The 15,517-nt window shown below is 45.1% G+C and overlaps 1 protein-coding gene across 5 annotated transcripts in view; it reads right to left on the bottom strand.

Moving 5' to 3' along the window:
• The window catches only part of morf4l1 (mortality factor 4 like 1), a 102,646-nt gene that overhangs the window by 82,522 nt on the left and 4,607 nt on the right, over positions 1 to 15,517 (bottom strand). For all 5 annotated transcript variants that reach the window (XM_078241211.1, XM_078241210.1, XM_078241209.1 and 2 more), the window contains exons 2-3: positions 11,497 to 11,543; positions 335 to 402 (exon numbers count right to left, since the gene is read on the bottom strand). In XM_078241211.1, coding sequence (XP_078097337.1) covers positions 335 to 402; positions 11,497 to 11,543 — 115 coding nt within the window. The remainder of the gene's footprint in view (positions 1 to 334; positions 403 to 11,496; positions 11,544 to 15,517) is intronic.

Below are 15,517 nucleotides of genomic sequence, written 5' to 3'. Positions count from 1 at the left end.
ACAATTGTGGCTGCAGCTTTTATACTTCAAGGTTACAGAGAAGGTCAGTGCTTGCACAATGTAGTATTAACAGGACGAACAAAATTGAATACTAATTTTTAGTTAAATCTGGATAACAAATGGCTATTCAACCCATTGAAGTTCTTCCCTCTCGTGGCATCAAATTGCAATTTAAATACTGTCACCAATGTTTTCATTCCCTGGATCACGTTTGGTAAGATTACTTTTTACTCTTTTCGAAGGTGCTCTAATAATTCCACATTACAAATACCTTTTCCATTCAAGCATATTCACAATCTTGGTGTTACCTCCATCTTCTGTATTTTATACTTACTTTTTATTCCAGCCACTATAATGTATGAAGTACTTCACTTGCTTGTCCTTTATAGCAACCTTTACACACTATAATACAAAAGAAAAATAAACTAGATTAACTTCAGCACTAATTAAAACACAGCTACGTTTGAGGGATCTTGTGGTATAGCACACAAATAGCTCAATAAAGTTTTGATATAATTTAAATGATTTAGAAGCCAAAGGTACGTTCACCCATTATTACATGGATTGTAATAATCCATATTACAACTCTTTGTGATTTTTATAAATGACCTGGATGAGGGAGTGGAAGGATGGGTTGGCAAGTTTGCTGATGACACAAAGATTGGTGGGGTTGTGGATAGTGTAGAGGGATGTCAGCAGTTGCAACAAGACATAGATAAGATGCAAGACTGGACGGAGAAGTGGCAGACGGACTTCAACCCAGATAAGTGTGAGGTGGTTCATTTTGGCAGGTCGAATAGGATGAAAGAATATATTATTAGGGGCAAGACGCTTGGCAGTGTGGAAGATCAGAAGGATCTTGGGGTCCGGGTTCATAGGACGCTCAAAGCAGCGTCGCAGGTGGAGGCTGTGGTTAAGAAGGCGTATGGAATACTGGCCTTCATCAATAGAGGAATTGAGTTTAGAAATCAGGAGATAATGCTGCAGCTGTATAGGACCTTGGTCAGACCCCACCTGGAGTACTGTGCCCAGTTCTGGTCGCCTCATTACAGAAAGGATGTGGAAGCCATAGAAAGGGTGCAGAGGAGATTTACAAGGATGTTGCCTGGATTAGGTGGCATGCCTTATGAGGATAGGTTGAGAGAGCTAGGTCTTTTCTCCTTGGAGAGGCAAAGGATGAGAGGTGACCTGATAGAGGTGTACAAGATGTTGAGGGGTATTGATAGAGTGGATTCTCAGAGGCTTTTACCCAGGGCTGAAATGGTTGCCACAAGAGGTCACAGGTTTAGGGTGCTGGGGAGTAGGTACTGAGGAGATGGTTAGGGGTAAGTTTTTCACTGAGGGTGGTGGGTGCGTGGAATCGGCTGCCAGTAGTGGTGGTGGAGGCGGATTCGATAGGGTCTTTTAAGAGGCTTTTGGATAAGTTCATGGAAGTTAGTAAGATAGAGGGTTATAGGTAAGCCTAGTAGGTAGGGACATGTTCGGCGCAACTTGTGGGCTGTAGCTTTTCTATGTTCTATATTACAACTAATATTGTAAGGCTATTTGCAAAGCATAGTTTGCATGGGAAAGAAAAAATGGCAACCATTCCAAGAAGCGGCATGGTGGCACAGTGGCTAGCACTGCTGCCTCACAGCACCAGGGACCTGGGTTTGATTCCCGGCTTGAATCACTGCCTGTGCGGAGTCTGCACGTTCTCCCATGTCTGCATGGGTTTCGCCCGGATGCTCCGGTTTCCTCCCACTGTCCAAAGACGTGCTGGTTAGGTGCACTGGCCATGCTAAATTCTCCCTGTGTACCCAACAGGTGCCGCAGTGTGGCGACTAGGGGATTCTCACAGTAACTTCATTGGTGTTAATGTAAGCCTACTTGTGACACTAGTAAACTTTGAACTTTAAGAGAAAGGGCCGAGTAAAGGGGAAGGGTCGCCAATGTACACTGTGCCCCTGATCTCTCTTTCCACTGTTGCAAAAACAGAACAAGCATTCCCTCACCACCCCAGGACACACTGTGATCTCCATCCATCTAGAAATAATCCCCAGTGAGATTTAACCTCAATACCTGCTGGCCAAAGGTTTTATACTTCAACATTAGTTTATCATTTCCAGTGAAATGCCAACTCAGGATGAATAAAATAGAATGAATTTCTGAGGGCAAGCAGTAAACTCCACTTACAGTGCTGTACCCCTAAACCTCAAGCAATATTCGTATATTACATTAAAGAGAACATGTCAGCTCTGAAACAAATGAATCTCAGCTGAGGCCACTGTTTTAGGTTTCATAGAAAAAACAGACCAAATCAAATAGAAGCATTGTTTAAACTGCTGGAGAAGATTCCAGAATGCCATTGCAATTGGCTAATCGTACTAAAAACTGAATGCAAAATCCAATACCCCAAAAATATCAAAGATTCTGCACTCCCACGTAATGAAATGATTGAACTTGCCAAGTCCACTGAAAATCAACGAACGTGGGGTGGCACGGTAGCACAGTGGCGAGCACTGCTGCTTCACAGCTCCAGGGACCTGGGCTCGATTCCTGGCTTGGGTCACTGTCTGTGTGGAGTTTGCACATTCTCCTCGTGTCTGCGTGGGTTTCCTCCGGGTGCTCCGGTTTCCTCCCACAGTCCAAAGATGTGCGGGTTAGGTTGATTGGCCATGCTAAAATTGCCCCTTAGTGTCCTGAGATGTGTAGGTTAGAGGGATTAGTGGGTAAATATGTAGGGATAAGGGGGTAGGGCCTGGGTGGGATTGTGGTCGGTGCAGACTCGATGGGCCAAATGGCCTCTTTCTGCACTATAGGGCTTCTATGATTCTATGACAGAAAAATCAGTTCCTAATTTTGATTCAAGTTTTTCCACAAAGTTATACAAACCAGGCTGACCCTCCAAAATAATTCAGTACCTGTTCTTGCTGGCTGGACTCTTGGGAGGGACAGCAGGAAAGGAGCTAATAGTTAGCCTTTGCCACCCTCACAGGGAATTTAAAGGAGATGTAATAGACTTGGATTCCCCAAAAGCATTCGATAAGGTATTGCACAAAAGGCTACTTTTATATAGATTTTAGATAGGAACTCCTGGTGTCGGGAGTAGCACATTAGCACGGATAGAGGATTGGCCAACTGATAGAGAGCTGGGGTAAGGGGTATACAGGGATGGCAACCTGTAACTAGTGGAGTACCACAGGAGGCCACAATCATTTAAATGACTTGGACAAGGAAAGTGAATTACTTTTGCCAAGTTTGTGGATGACACAAAAATAGGTGGGAAGGCAAGTGGTGAGGATGACACAGAGGGATATAGACAGGTTGAGTGGACAAAAATTGGGTGATGGAATGTAACGTAGGAAAATGTGAAGTCTCTCTCTCTGGTAGGAAGAATAAAGGAGCTGAATATTTAAATGGAGAAAGACTGCAGAAAGCTGCAGCACAGAGGGATTAGGGGGTCCTCATGCATAAATCACAAAAAGCCAGCACGCAAGTTCAACAAGTCATAGGAAAGGTAAATGGAATGTTGGCCTTTATTTCAAGGGAATGGAGTATAAAAATAGGGAAGCCTTGATTTAAAAACAAACTACACAAAGCACTAGTTAGACCACACCGAGAATAATGTGAAGAGTTTTGGTCTCCTTATCTATGGAAAGATATACTGGCATTGGAGGCAGTCCAGAGAAGGTTCACTAGGTTGATCCCTGATGAGATTTTCTTATGAGAGGCTGAGCCTGTACTCATTGGAGTTTAGAAGAATGAGAGGCGACTTTGAGACATAGAATTCTCACGGTGTTTGACTGGGTAGATGCTGAGAGGTTGTTTCCCCGTGTGGAAGGGACTAGGTTCAGAGGGCATAACCTCAGAATAAGAGGTTGTCCATTTAAGAGGAATTTATTTTCTCAGAGGGTAGTGAATCGGTGGAATTCTTTACCACAGACAGCTGTAGAGGCTGGGTCATTATGTTCAAGGCTGAAACTGACAGATTTATTAACCAGTAAGGGAATCAAGGGTAATGGGGATAAGACAGGAAAATGGAGTTGAGGATCATCATATCAGATCAGTCATGATCTCATTGAAAGGAGGAGCAGACTCAATAGACAGAATGGCCTCTTACATTTTACCTCTTACGGAAAAAGATGATGCTTTGGAGAACGTGCTCATTTTTAAATTTTTCATACATGCAAGTATCACTGGCTAGGCCTCATTTATTGCCCATCCCTAATTGTCCTTGAGAAGGTGATGGTGAGCCACCTTCTTGAACTGCTGCAGTCCATACAATTTACAAGCAGGTATAGACCACTTGGCCCCTTGAGACTGCTCTCCGTTCAAGATCATGGCTGATCTAATTGCAACTTTAACTCCACATTTTCAGCTACCCCCGATGGTGGTGTTCCCATGTATCTGCTGCCCTTGTTCTGCTGGGTGGTAGAGGTCATGGAGTTGAAAAGTGCTGTGGAAGGAGCCTTGGTGAGTTGCTGCAGTGCATCTTGTAGGTGGTGCACACTGCTAACACTGTGTCACTGGTGGTGGGAGTGAATGTTAATGGATGAGATGCCAATCAAGCAGACTGTTTTATCCTGGAGTTTGAGTGCTGTTGCAGCTGCACTCGTCCAGGCAAGTGCAGAGTATCGCATCGCACCCGACTTGCACCGTGTAGATGGTGGACAGGCTTTGGGGAACTAGGAGGCGAGTAACTCTCCACAGAATTCTCAGCCTCGGATCTGCTTTTGCAGCCAAAGTATTTACGTGGTTGGTGCCGTTCAGTTTCTGATCAATGGTAACCCCCAGGATGTTGATAGTGTGGGATTCAGTGATGCTAATGCCACTGAATGTCAATTGGATTCTGTGTCATTCTTTGCCTGGTACTTACATAGCACAAATGTTGCTTGCCACTTCAGCCCAAGCCTGAATGTTGCCCAGGTCTTGCTGCATATGGGCACAAACTGCTTCAGTATGAGTCACCAATGATGAACACTGTGCAATCATCAACAACAATCCCCACTCCTGACCTCGATGATCAAGAGATCATTGATGAAGCAGTTGAAGATAGTTGGGGTTAGGACACTACCCTGAGGAACTCCTGCAGTGAAGTCCTGGGGCTGAGGTGATTGACCAACAACTACAACAACCTTCCTTTGTCCTTGACATGACTCCAGCTAGTGAAGAGCTCCCCCCCCTCCATTGACTCCAGTTTTGCAAAGGCTCCTTGATACCACACAGGGTCAAATGCTGCCTTGATATCAAGAGCAGTGACTTCCAACTCATCACTGAGTTTAACTGCCTATTGATGGGCTCCTGCTGGAAAGTGAACAGGCTGGGACATCCATGGAGGAATCGATTTTTTCAAAAAGGAGTTTCAGACTGATGAGAAGTCCTACTCCCATTACACTCATTTCCAAAAGGAGGCCAATCATTGCTTTAAAACGTACTGTATTTACCTTGATTCATAACTTGGCAATTCCATTGGAAATTAAAGCTTAACTTGAAAGAGAATGTCAATTTAATCCAGATCACATTCTCAGCAGTAACTAAAACCTCTTCTTTTTATATGACATTGATTTTTGTGCAACTTAAACTTAAACTCCATGGAGTTGATTAAATGCACAGCATCGACTCTATAAACAAGAACAATTGGAGAAAGTATAACACTGAACCAAACTCAATGTGAAGTGCCCAGGCAATGTTACAAACAGTTACATCAGTGGGAAATGCTTGGAACAAAGCACCTCAGATTCACAAGAATTCAAAAAGAATCCTAGTCTATGCAAAATTATCTGATCTCAGTTGGTAAGACAGTAAAGGTATCACAACTGTCCTCATGGCTCCATGACAGGAAGGTCATTCCTGATCCTTGCTTACAAGGAATATTCCCTGTGTTTGTGGAAAAAAAGTTTGAGAATGTCAGCACCTTAGATGAAAAGCAGCCACACTATGAAAACAGAAAATTACACGGCCATTTGGGTGTCCTACCACATGAGATACCACTGACCTTACTGCCACCCACCCCCCCCCTCCTCAAATGCACATCCAAGCTTGACCAATCAAGCCCTCACCATCCAGACAGCCAAATCCTACGTTTCCAGTTTGCAAGCTAACTTTTGTTGGCAGCGCGCAAGATGAGAGAACCTTCCCTCCTTGAAAATACAAATGGTTTAAGGTGGACAGGAAAATACAACACCGTTCAGGACAGAAATGATAGAGGCAAAATTTAAGCAACAGGAGCTTAAAATTATGAAGAGTAATGATAAACAACCTGGCAGTTACACAGGGCCTTAAACTAAGTGTTTTAGCAAACTGTTCAAACAGTGGCAAAACCATATCCAGTCCTGCAGATGTGCATTGGCATTTGATAACTGGAAATGAAGAGAAACCAGGAACCTTAGTGATTAAAACCCAAAATGAAGCATATATATTACATTTCTCAGCACTTGGGGCACAGACTCTGATAGATTAGAAAAGGAAAGGAAGCAAAACCCCAATAGTGACCATGAGGGAGGCAGTGACATAATGGTATTGTCACTGGACTAGTAATCCAGAGGCCCAGTGTAATGCTTTGTGGAACCGGGTTTGAATCCCAGCAGATGGTGAAAGCCCTGGAATGAAAAGTCTAATGACGACCATGAAACCACTGTCGATTCTCGTAAAAACCCATCTGGTTCACTATTGTCCTTTAGGGAAGGAAATCTGCCGTGCTTACCTCGGTCTGGCCTACATGCGACTCCAGACCCACAGCAGCTGTGATTGACTATTAACTGCCCTCAATAAATGTTAGCCCAGCCAGCGACGCCCTCACCCCATGAACAAATAAAAAAAACAAAATGAGGACAATTCCCTCTTTTTGCATCACTCCTGTGAACAGGCTCATTTATGTTCTTTCTTATTTGTTCTTGGGAAGCAGATGATGCTAGCAACACTACATTTCTAAGCTAAAAGGCTTGCTAGGGCCCTTCAGAAGAGAAAACCAGAGACCAATTGTCAAGCAAATGTATTTAGAGTTATGGAACCAAACAAAGAGTAAAATTAGAGATTAGTCAAACAGATAGTTATTCTGGTGTTTAAAAGTTAACTCTATAGAGTGGAGACTGGATACGTGTGCAAACAGGGTAGGAGTATCATAGAATCCCTAGCGTACAGAAGAAGGCCATTCGACCCATTGAGTCTGCACTGACCACAATAATCCCCCGACACTAGGGTCAATTTTAGCATGGCCAATCAACCCAACACGCACATCTTTGGACTGTGGGAAGAAACCGGAGCACCCAGAGGAAACCCGCGCAGTCACGGGGAGAATGTGCAAACTCCACACAGACAGTGACCCAGAGGCCCGAATTGAACCCGGGTCCCTGGTGCTGGGATGCAGCAGTGCTAACCATTGTGCCATCCATGTTCCTTTCGCGAGTGACATTGATGAATCAGTTATATTTCCATGACAATCTGGCAGCAATTCTTTGCCATTTTGTTTCTATATTCTGCCATTCTGATGCTGCTATGATGCACGTGGAGGCAGCCCACTATGCTGGTCAGCTCTTTGAAACAGCTATCCAATTAAGCCCACTCCCCCTTCTCTTTACCCATCACCCTGTAATTGCTTTCTTTTTCAAATATTTATCCAATTCCTCTTTGAAAGTTATTATTGAATCTGCATCTACCGCCCTTTCAGGCTGTGCACTCACTGCAGGTCATAAAAACTCAATTCCTTCCCCTTATTTACTGCTTCAGAGCTTTCATGATTCTTAAAATTTCTATTTATTTCCAGATGCTGACGAGCTTGCTATACATTTCTAGATATATTTCAGGCTTTTGCAGCTAATGTTCATAGATATCGTATATCCTTTCAAATCACCATCTTTGCAATATCTGATGGTGTTTTTATTATTCTAGAAGTTCATCAGGGTTGATTTGCCCTCATACTCTGTTCCTTTATATCACTTCCCTTCTCAACTTATTGAAAACACGGTTAGAGTCCGCCAATGTGATAATTCCGACGTACATCAGTACATTTTGAAGTGCATGTCTTTAGCATTCACCTCTAGCCTCCTTCCTATGTAACTGAAGCAAATTGTATTCTCCACATCGTCAATTTTTGCCCTCTTCAAATCATTGTATTTTTACATCTCCTGCAAATCAGTAACTGCCATCTCTCACCTTTGCTGAAGATTTCCTTCACCTACTGTGATTCTTGGCTTCTTAAATCACCTCTTCACCAAACAGAACTCCCTTAACAGCTGAAGGCTATTGGATGGCACAGTGGTTAGTTCCAGGGACCTGGGTTTAATTCCCAGCGTGGGTCACTGTCTGTGTGGAGTTTGCACGTTCTCCGTGTCTGCGTGGGTTTCCTCCGGGTGCTCCAGTTTCCTCCCACAGTCCAAAGGTGTGCAGATTAGGTGCACTGGCCATACTAAATTGATCACCCAAGCACAATGCAATGCCATCCGCGCTCTCAAGACCAACCGCAACATGGTCATCAAACCAGCAGACAAAGGACAAATCAAACCAGCAGACAACTGTCATATTGAACAGAAGGGATTACTGCAAAGAAGTGTACCGACAACTGAACGAAGAACACTACAGTTACCCGCAGATCCAATCAAAGAACTCACCGTCAACTCAACAGACTGATCAAGACCGTTGATCCAGATCTTCAGAGCACCCTCCGTGCTCTCATCCCACGTACTCCCCGCGGAGATCTCTACTGCCTCCCGAAGATACAAAAGGTCAACACATCCAGCTGTCCCATCGTATCAGGCAATGGGACCCTGTGAGAGAACCTCTCCGGCTACGTCGAGGGCATTCTGAAACCCATTGTACAAAGAACCCCCAGCTTCTGTCGCGACACTACGGGCTTCCTACAGAAACTCAGCACACATGGAGCAGTTGAACCAGGAGCACTCCTCGTCACAATGGATGTCTCGGCACTCTACACCAGCATCTCCCACGACGACGGCATTGCTGCAACTGCCTCAGTACTCAACGCCGACAACTGCCAATCTCCAGATGCAATTCTACAACTCATCCGCTTCAGCCTGGACCACAACGTCTTCACCTTCAACAACCAGTTCTTCATCCAGACACACGGAACAGCCATGGGGACCAAATTCGCACTCAACATGCCAACATCTTTATGCACAGGTTCGAACAAGACCTGTTCACTGCACAGGACCGTCAACTGATGCTATACACGAGATACATCGATGACATTTTCTTCCTTTGGACTCATGGTGAACAATCATTGAAACAACTATATGACATCAACAAGTTCCATCCCACCAGACTCACCATGGACTACTCTCCGGAATCGGTTGCATTCTTGGACACACGCATCTCCATCAAGGACGGTCACCTCAGCACTTCATTGTACCGCAAGCCCACGGATAACCTCACGATGCTCCACTTCTCCAGCTTCCACCCTAAACATGTTAAAGAAGCCGTCCTCTACGGACTAGCCCTCCGTATGCACAGGATCGGCTCAGATGAGGAGGATCGCAACAGACTCCTACAGACGTTAAAAGACGCCCTCATAACAGGATATGGCGCTCGACTCATCGATCAACAGTTCCGACGTGCCACAGTGAAAAACCACACCGACCTCCTCAGAAGACAAACATGGGTCACGGCGGACAGAGTACCCTTCGTCGCCCAGTACTTCCCCGGAGCGGAGACACTATGACATCTTCTCCGGAGCCTTCAACATGTCATCGATGAAGATGAACATCTTGCCAAGGCCATCCCCACACCCCCACCTCTTGCCTTCAAACAACCGCACAACCTCAAACAGACCATTGTCCGCAGCAAACCACCCAGCCTTCAGGAGAACAGTGACCACGACACCACACAACCCTGCCACACCAACCTCTGCAAGATGTGCCGGATCATCGACACGGATGCCATCATCTCACATGAGAACACCATCCACCAGGTACACGGTACATACTCTTGCGACTCGGCCAACGTTGTCTACCTGATATGCTGCAGGAAAGGATGTCCCGAGGCATGGTTCATTGGGGAGACCATGCAGACGCTACGACAATGGATGATGGAGATCGCTCGACAATCACCAGGCAGGAGTGTTCCCTTCCAGTCGGGGAACACTTCAGCAGTCACGGGCATTCAGCCTCCGATCTTCGGGTAAGCGTTCTCCAAGGCGGCCTTCACAACACATGACAACGCAGAATCGCTGAGTAGAAACTGGTAGCCAAGTTCCGCACACATGAGGACAGCCTCAACCGGGATCTTGGGTTCATGTCACACTATCTGTAACCCCCACGACTTGCCTGGGCTTGCAAAATCTCACCAGCTGTCCTGGCTGGAGACAATACACCCTCTTTAACCTGTGCTTGGCCCTCTCTCCACTCACATTGTCTGTACCTTAAAGACTTAATTACCTGCAAAGACTTGCATTCCATTATCTTGTAAATTGAGTTTGTGTCTGTATATGCCCTGTTTGTGAACACAACTCCTCACTCACCTGAAGGAGCCCGAGACTCCGAAAGCTTGCGCTGCCAAATAAACCTGTTGGACTTTAACCTGGTGTTGTGAGACTTCTTACCATACTAAATTGCCCCTTAGTGTTCCAGGACACGTAGGTTAGACGGATTAGCGGGGTAAACATGTGGGGCTTCGGGGATAAGGCCTAGGTGGGATTGTTGACGGTGCAGGCTCAATGAGCCTAATGGCCTCCTTCTGCACTATAGGTATTCTATGAAACTATCAAGGGGCTGAGTTTCCTTTTTGGTGCCAAATACAAAAATTCAGATTCAATTGTTAATTCTATGAAGCCCAAATCTATCTAACATTTCAGTACAGCTTCTGCATTTGAACATGCTCTTTTAGCAACTTACAATTCTGCACAGGATATGAGAACAAAACTGGTCTGATCAGCTACAGTTCTCCTTCCCACCACACCCCAAATGGCATTCTCATCTTTCTCTCTTATTTGGTTGTAGTCCAGGAAAGCTATGTGACAAATCTGTCAAGACTAATGTGTAGTCTCCAACCCTAACCCATTACTTTCCAGGATGTGAAAATGTGGATCCTAATGCCCTTCTGTCCTCACCCAACCCAAGCTTCGAATTTACCTCTGCCTTTTTTTAAACTGTTACTAAAATCTTGGGAGTCTTCTCAACAACTAAGAAACCCTTACTTGGGCTTCTCAAGAAAAACAGTTCCATAGACAGTACAGAGATAAAAAAGTGACATATGTTGCCTCACATACAAAACAAATTGTCACCGAACCAGTTTCAGTTCCGATGACTTCACAATCGAAACATCTCTCCCCTCGATATAAGCCAAGAATCAACGTTCAGCAATTTTCTGTTATCATTTTCTCTATAAAGAGCATGTTCGCCAGGAGACAGTAAAATAGATTGCAGATTGGTTTGCAGAGATATTGCTGCTTTGTTGAAAGTGAAAAGACTAAGCGCACATACTAGCCATAATGTAGTAATAAAAAACAAATAAAGATGCATTTCGCCAAACAGGAAACCTCTTGAGAATTTCAGGAGCACTTACCTTTGCCTCATAAAGCAATGGCCCATGGAAACACAAGACACGTTCACCTGGAAACAAAAAGGGAACAAAGTGATTTACTTCAAGGTTAACATTCAATCTTCAGTGCAATTACACTGAAATCTTCAAAATTACTAACACCACCATCCACCCCCTGACCACATTTTTTCTGCAAATCAGTTTTATACTCAGAATAGATCATAGAATCCCTACAGTGCAGAAGGCGGCCATTCGGCCCATCGAGTCTGCATTGACCACAGTCCTATCCAGGCCCTATCTCTGTAACCCCACATATTTACTCTGTTAATCCCCCTGACACTAAGGGGGCAATTTAGCATGGCCAATCAACCTAACCCGCACATCTTTGGAGTGTGGGGGGAAACCGGAGCACCCGGAGGAAACCCATGCAGACACGGGGAGAATGTGCAAACTCCACACAGACCCAAGCCAAGAATTGAACCCGGGTCCCTGATACTGTGAGGCAGCAGTGCAAACCACCGTGCCACCCAAAGTCAAGGGAGTGTGTATAAAATATTATATTTTATTTAACTCTGTTTAATTTGAATTATTGTGCAAACAACATCTCTGGTGTTTTGTTAATACTGCTCAATTAAAATGAACACAAAACTCAACTAGTTTCTCAGCAAACACAACTTTGAAGCAACAGGAATTGAGCACATTTTACAGAAACACCCCACATCTAGGTTGCTGGCGGGCAGTCACATTACATTCCCCCTGCAAGTACTGTTAATAATACGGTGGCACAGTGGTTAGCACTGCTGCCTCACAGCACCAGGGACCTGGGTCCGATTCCAGCCTTGGGTCACTGTCTACGTGGAGTTCTCCCCATGTCTGCGTGGGTTTCCTCTGGGTGCTCCAGTTTCCTCCCACACTCCAAAGATGTGTAGGTTAGGTGGATTAGCCATGCTAAATGTGCAGGATTGTGGGGATAGGACGGAGGGGAGGACCTGGTTGGGATCTTCTTTTGGACAGTCAGTGCAGACTCGATGGGTCGAATGGCCTCTTTCTGGGATTCCGTGGTCCAGAGAGTACCTGCTATTTTAACAATTCAATACCCGTCTGTACTAATTGTGCTGCTCAGCATTTCTATCTGGCCCTATTATGCTGCAAGTCCAATGGGATGAGTTTGCAGGAGCTGGGAGTGTATCAAACAGGAGAGAGGGTGGATGCAAGTACATAAAACAGGAGGAGGGGTGGCTGGGGAGCCACATGTCCTCGAGATGAATGTTCGTAGCGTATGATATTATCTTAAGAAACAGGCATTCAGCCCATCAAGCTTGCCCCACCATTCAAAACATCCTGGCTGATCTGATTGTGGCCTTAACTCCACTTTGCTGTCTTTCCCATAACCCTCAACTCCCTAGTAGATCAATAATCTGTGTGTCACAGTCTGTTTGCAATGACCCAGCCACAACGGCTCTCTGGAGAATAAATTTCTGAGCAACCTTCTGAAAGAAAAAATTAATGTCTCAAATGAGAAACCATTTATACTGAAACTGTTCCCCCTAGTTTTAGATTCCCCTCCCACACAAGGGTAAACATCCTCTCAGCAGCTACCCTGTAAAGCCTCCTCAGGGTCTCTCTGTTTCAATAGATAAATAACGCAGCCAGCATAATTAAGGGCCCCACGCACCCTGAACATACTCTCTTCCACCAGGAAAAAGGTACAGAAGTCAGAGGTCACGTACCAACCAACTCAAGAGCAGCTTCTTTCCGGCTGCCATCAGACTTTTAGAACATAGAACATAGAACAGTACAGCACAGACCAGGCCCTTCGGCCCACGATGTTGTGCCGAGCTTTGTCTGAAACCAAGATCAAGCTATTTCCTCCCTATCATCCCGAAGTACTCCATGTGCCTATCCAATAGCTTCTTAAATGTTCCTAAAGTTTCTGACTCCACTATCCCTGCAGGCAGTCCATTCCACACCCCAACCACTCTCTGCGTAAAGAACCTACCTCGGACATCCTTCCTATATCTCCCACCTTGAACCCTATAGTTATGCCCCCTAGTTACCGCTCCATTCACCTGAGGAAATAGTCTTTGAACGTTCACTCTATCTATCCCCCTCATCATCTTATAAACCTCTATCAAGTCTCCTCTCAACCTCCTCCGCTCCAAAGAGAAAATCCCAAGTTCCCTCAACCTTTCCTCATAAGACCTACCCTCCAAACCAGGCAGCATCCTGGTAAATCTCCTTTGCATTCTTTCCAGTGTCTCCACATCCTTCTTGTAGTGAGGTGACCAGAACTGCACACAATATTCCAAATGTGGTCTCACCAAGGTCCTGTACAGTTGCAGCATAACCCCACGGCTCTTAAACTCAAACCCCCTGTTAATGAACGCCAACACACTATAGGCCTTCTTCACGGCTCTATCCACTTGAGTGGCAACCTTCAGAGATCTATGGATATGAACCCCAAGATCTCTCTGTTCCTCCACATTCTTCAGAACCCTACCTTTGACCCTGTAATCCACATTTAAATTTGTCCTACCAAAATGAATCACCTCGCATTTGTCAGGGTTAAACTCCATTTTTCAGCCCAGCTCTGCATCCTATCTATAGTTCTTTGCAGCCTACAACAGCCCTTCACCTCATCCACTACTCCACCAATCTTGGTGTCATCAGCAAATTTACTGATCCACCCTTCAGCTCCCTCCTCCAAGTCATTTATAAAAATTACAAATAGCAGAGGACCAAGCACTGATCCCTGTGGTACTCCGCTGGTAACCGTTTTCCAGTCCGAAAATTTTCCATCCACCACCACCCTCTGTCTTCTGTTAGATATGATGTGGAGATGCCGGCGTTGGACTGGGGTAAACACAGTAAGAAGTTTAACAACACCAGGTTAAAGTCCAACAGGTTTATTTGGTAGCAAAAGCCACACGTGTGGCTTTTGCTACCAAATAAACCTGTTGGACTTTAACCTGGTGTTGTTAAACTTCTTATTCTGTTAGATCGCCAGTTACCTATCCAATCGGCCAAACTTCCCTCTATCCCACACATCCTTACTTTCTTCATAAGCCGACCGTGGGGGACTTTATCAAACGCCTTACTAAAATCCATGTATATGACATCAACTGCACTACCTTCATCTACACACTTAGTTACCTCCTCAAAAAATTCTATCAAATTTGTGAGGCAAGACTTGCCCTTCACAAATCCGTGCTGACTATCCCGGATTAAGCTACATCTTTGTAAATGGTTGTAAATCCTACCCCTAAGGACCTTTTCCATCAACTTACCGACCACCGAAGTAAGACTAACCGGCCTATAATTACCAGGGTCATTTCTATTCCCTTTCTTAAACAGAGGAACCACATTCGCCACTCTCCAGTCCTCTGGCACCACCCCCATGGACAGTGAAGACGCAAAGATCAATGCCAAAGGCTCTGCTATCTCATCCCTTGCCTCCCAAAGAATCCTAGGATATATTTCATCAGGCCCAGGGGACTTATCAACTTTCAGTTTATTCAAAATTGCGAGTACATCTTCCCTCCGAACATCTACTTCCTCCAGCCTATCAGCCTGTGACACCTTCTCTTCCTCAAAAATATGGCCCCTCTCCTTGGTGAACACCGACGAAAAGTATTCATTTATCACCTCTCCTATCTCTTCTGACTCCATGCACAAATTCCCACTGCCGTCCTTGACCGGCCCCAGCCTCAACCTGGTCATTCTTTTATTCCTCACATAAGAGTAAAAAGCCTTGGGGTTTTCCTTGATCCGACCCGCCAAGGACTTCTCATGCCCCCTCCTTGCTCTCCCAAGCCCCTTTTTCAGCTCATTTCTTGCTAACTTGTAACCCTCCGTCGAGCCAACTGAACCTTGTTTTCTCAACCTGACATACGCTTCCTTTTTCCTCTTTTGAGTGGGTCTGCCTTGCATTAAGTTGATCTTTTTCTACACCCTATGACTGTAACGCTACATTCTGCACTCTCTTGCTTCCTTCTCTTTGAACGGTATGCTTTGTCCATATAGCGCGCAAGAAACAATACTTTGT

The sequence above is a fragment of the Mustelus asterias genome, chromosome 24, assembly GCF_964213995.1.
Source record: "Mustelus asterias chromosome 24, sMusAst1.hap1.1, whole genome shotgun sequence".
NCBI classification, from domain to species: Eukaryota; Metazoa; Chordata; class Chondrichthyes; order Carcharhiniformes; family Triakidae; genus Mustelus; species Mustelus asterias.
This window is presented reverse-complemented; position numbering and strand designations above follow the sequence as displayed.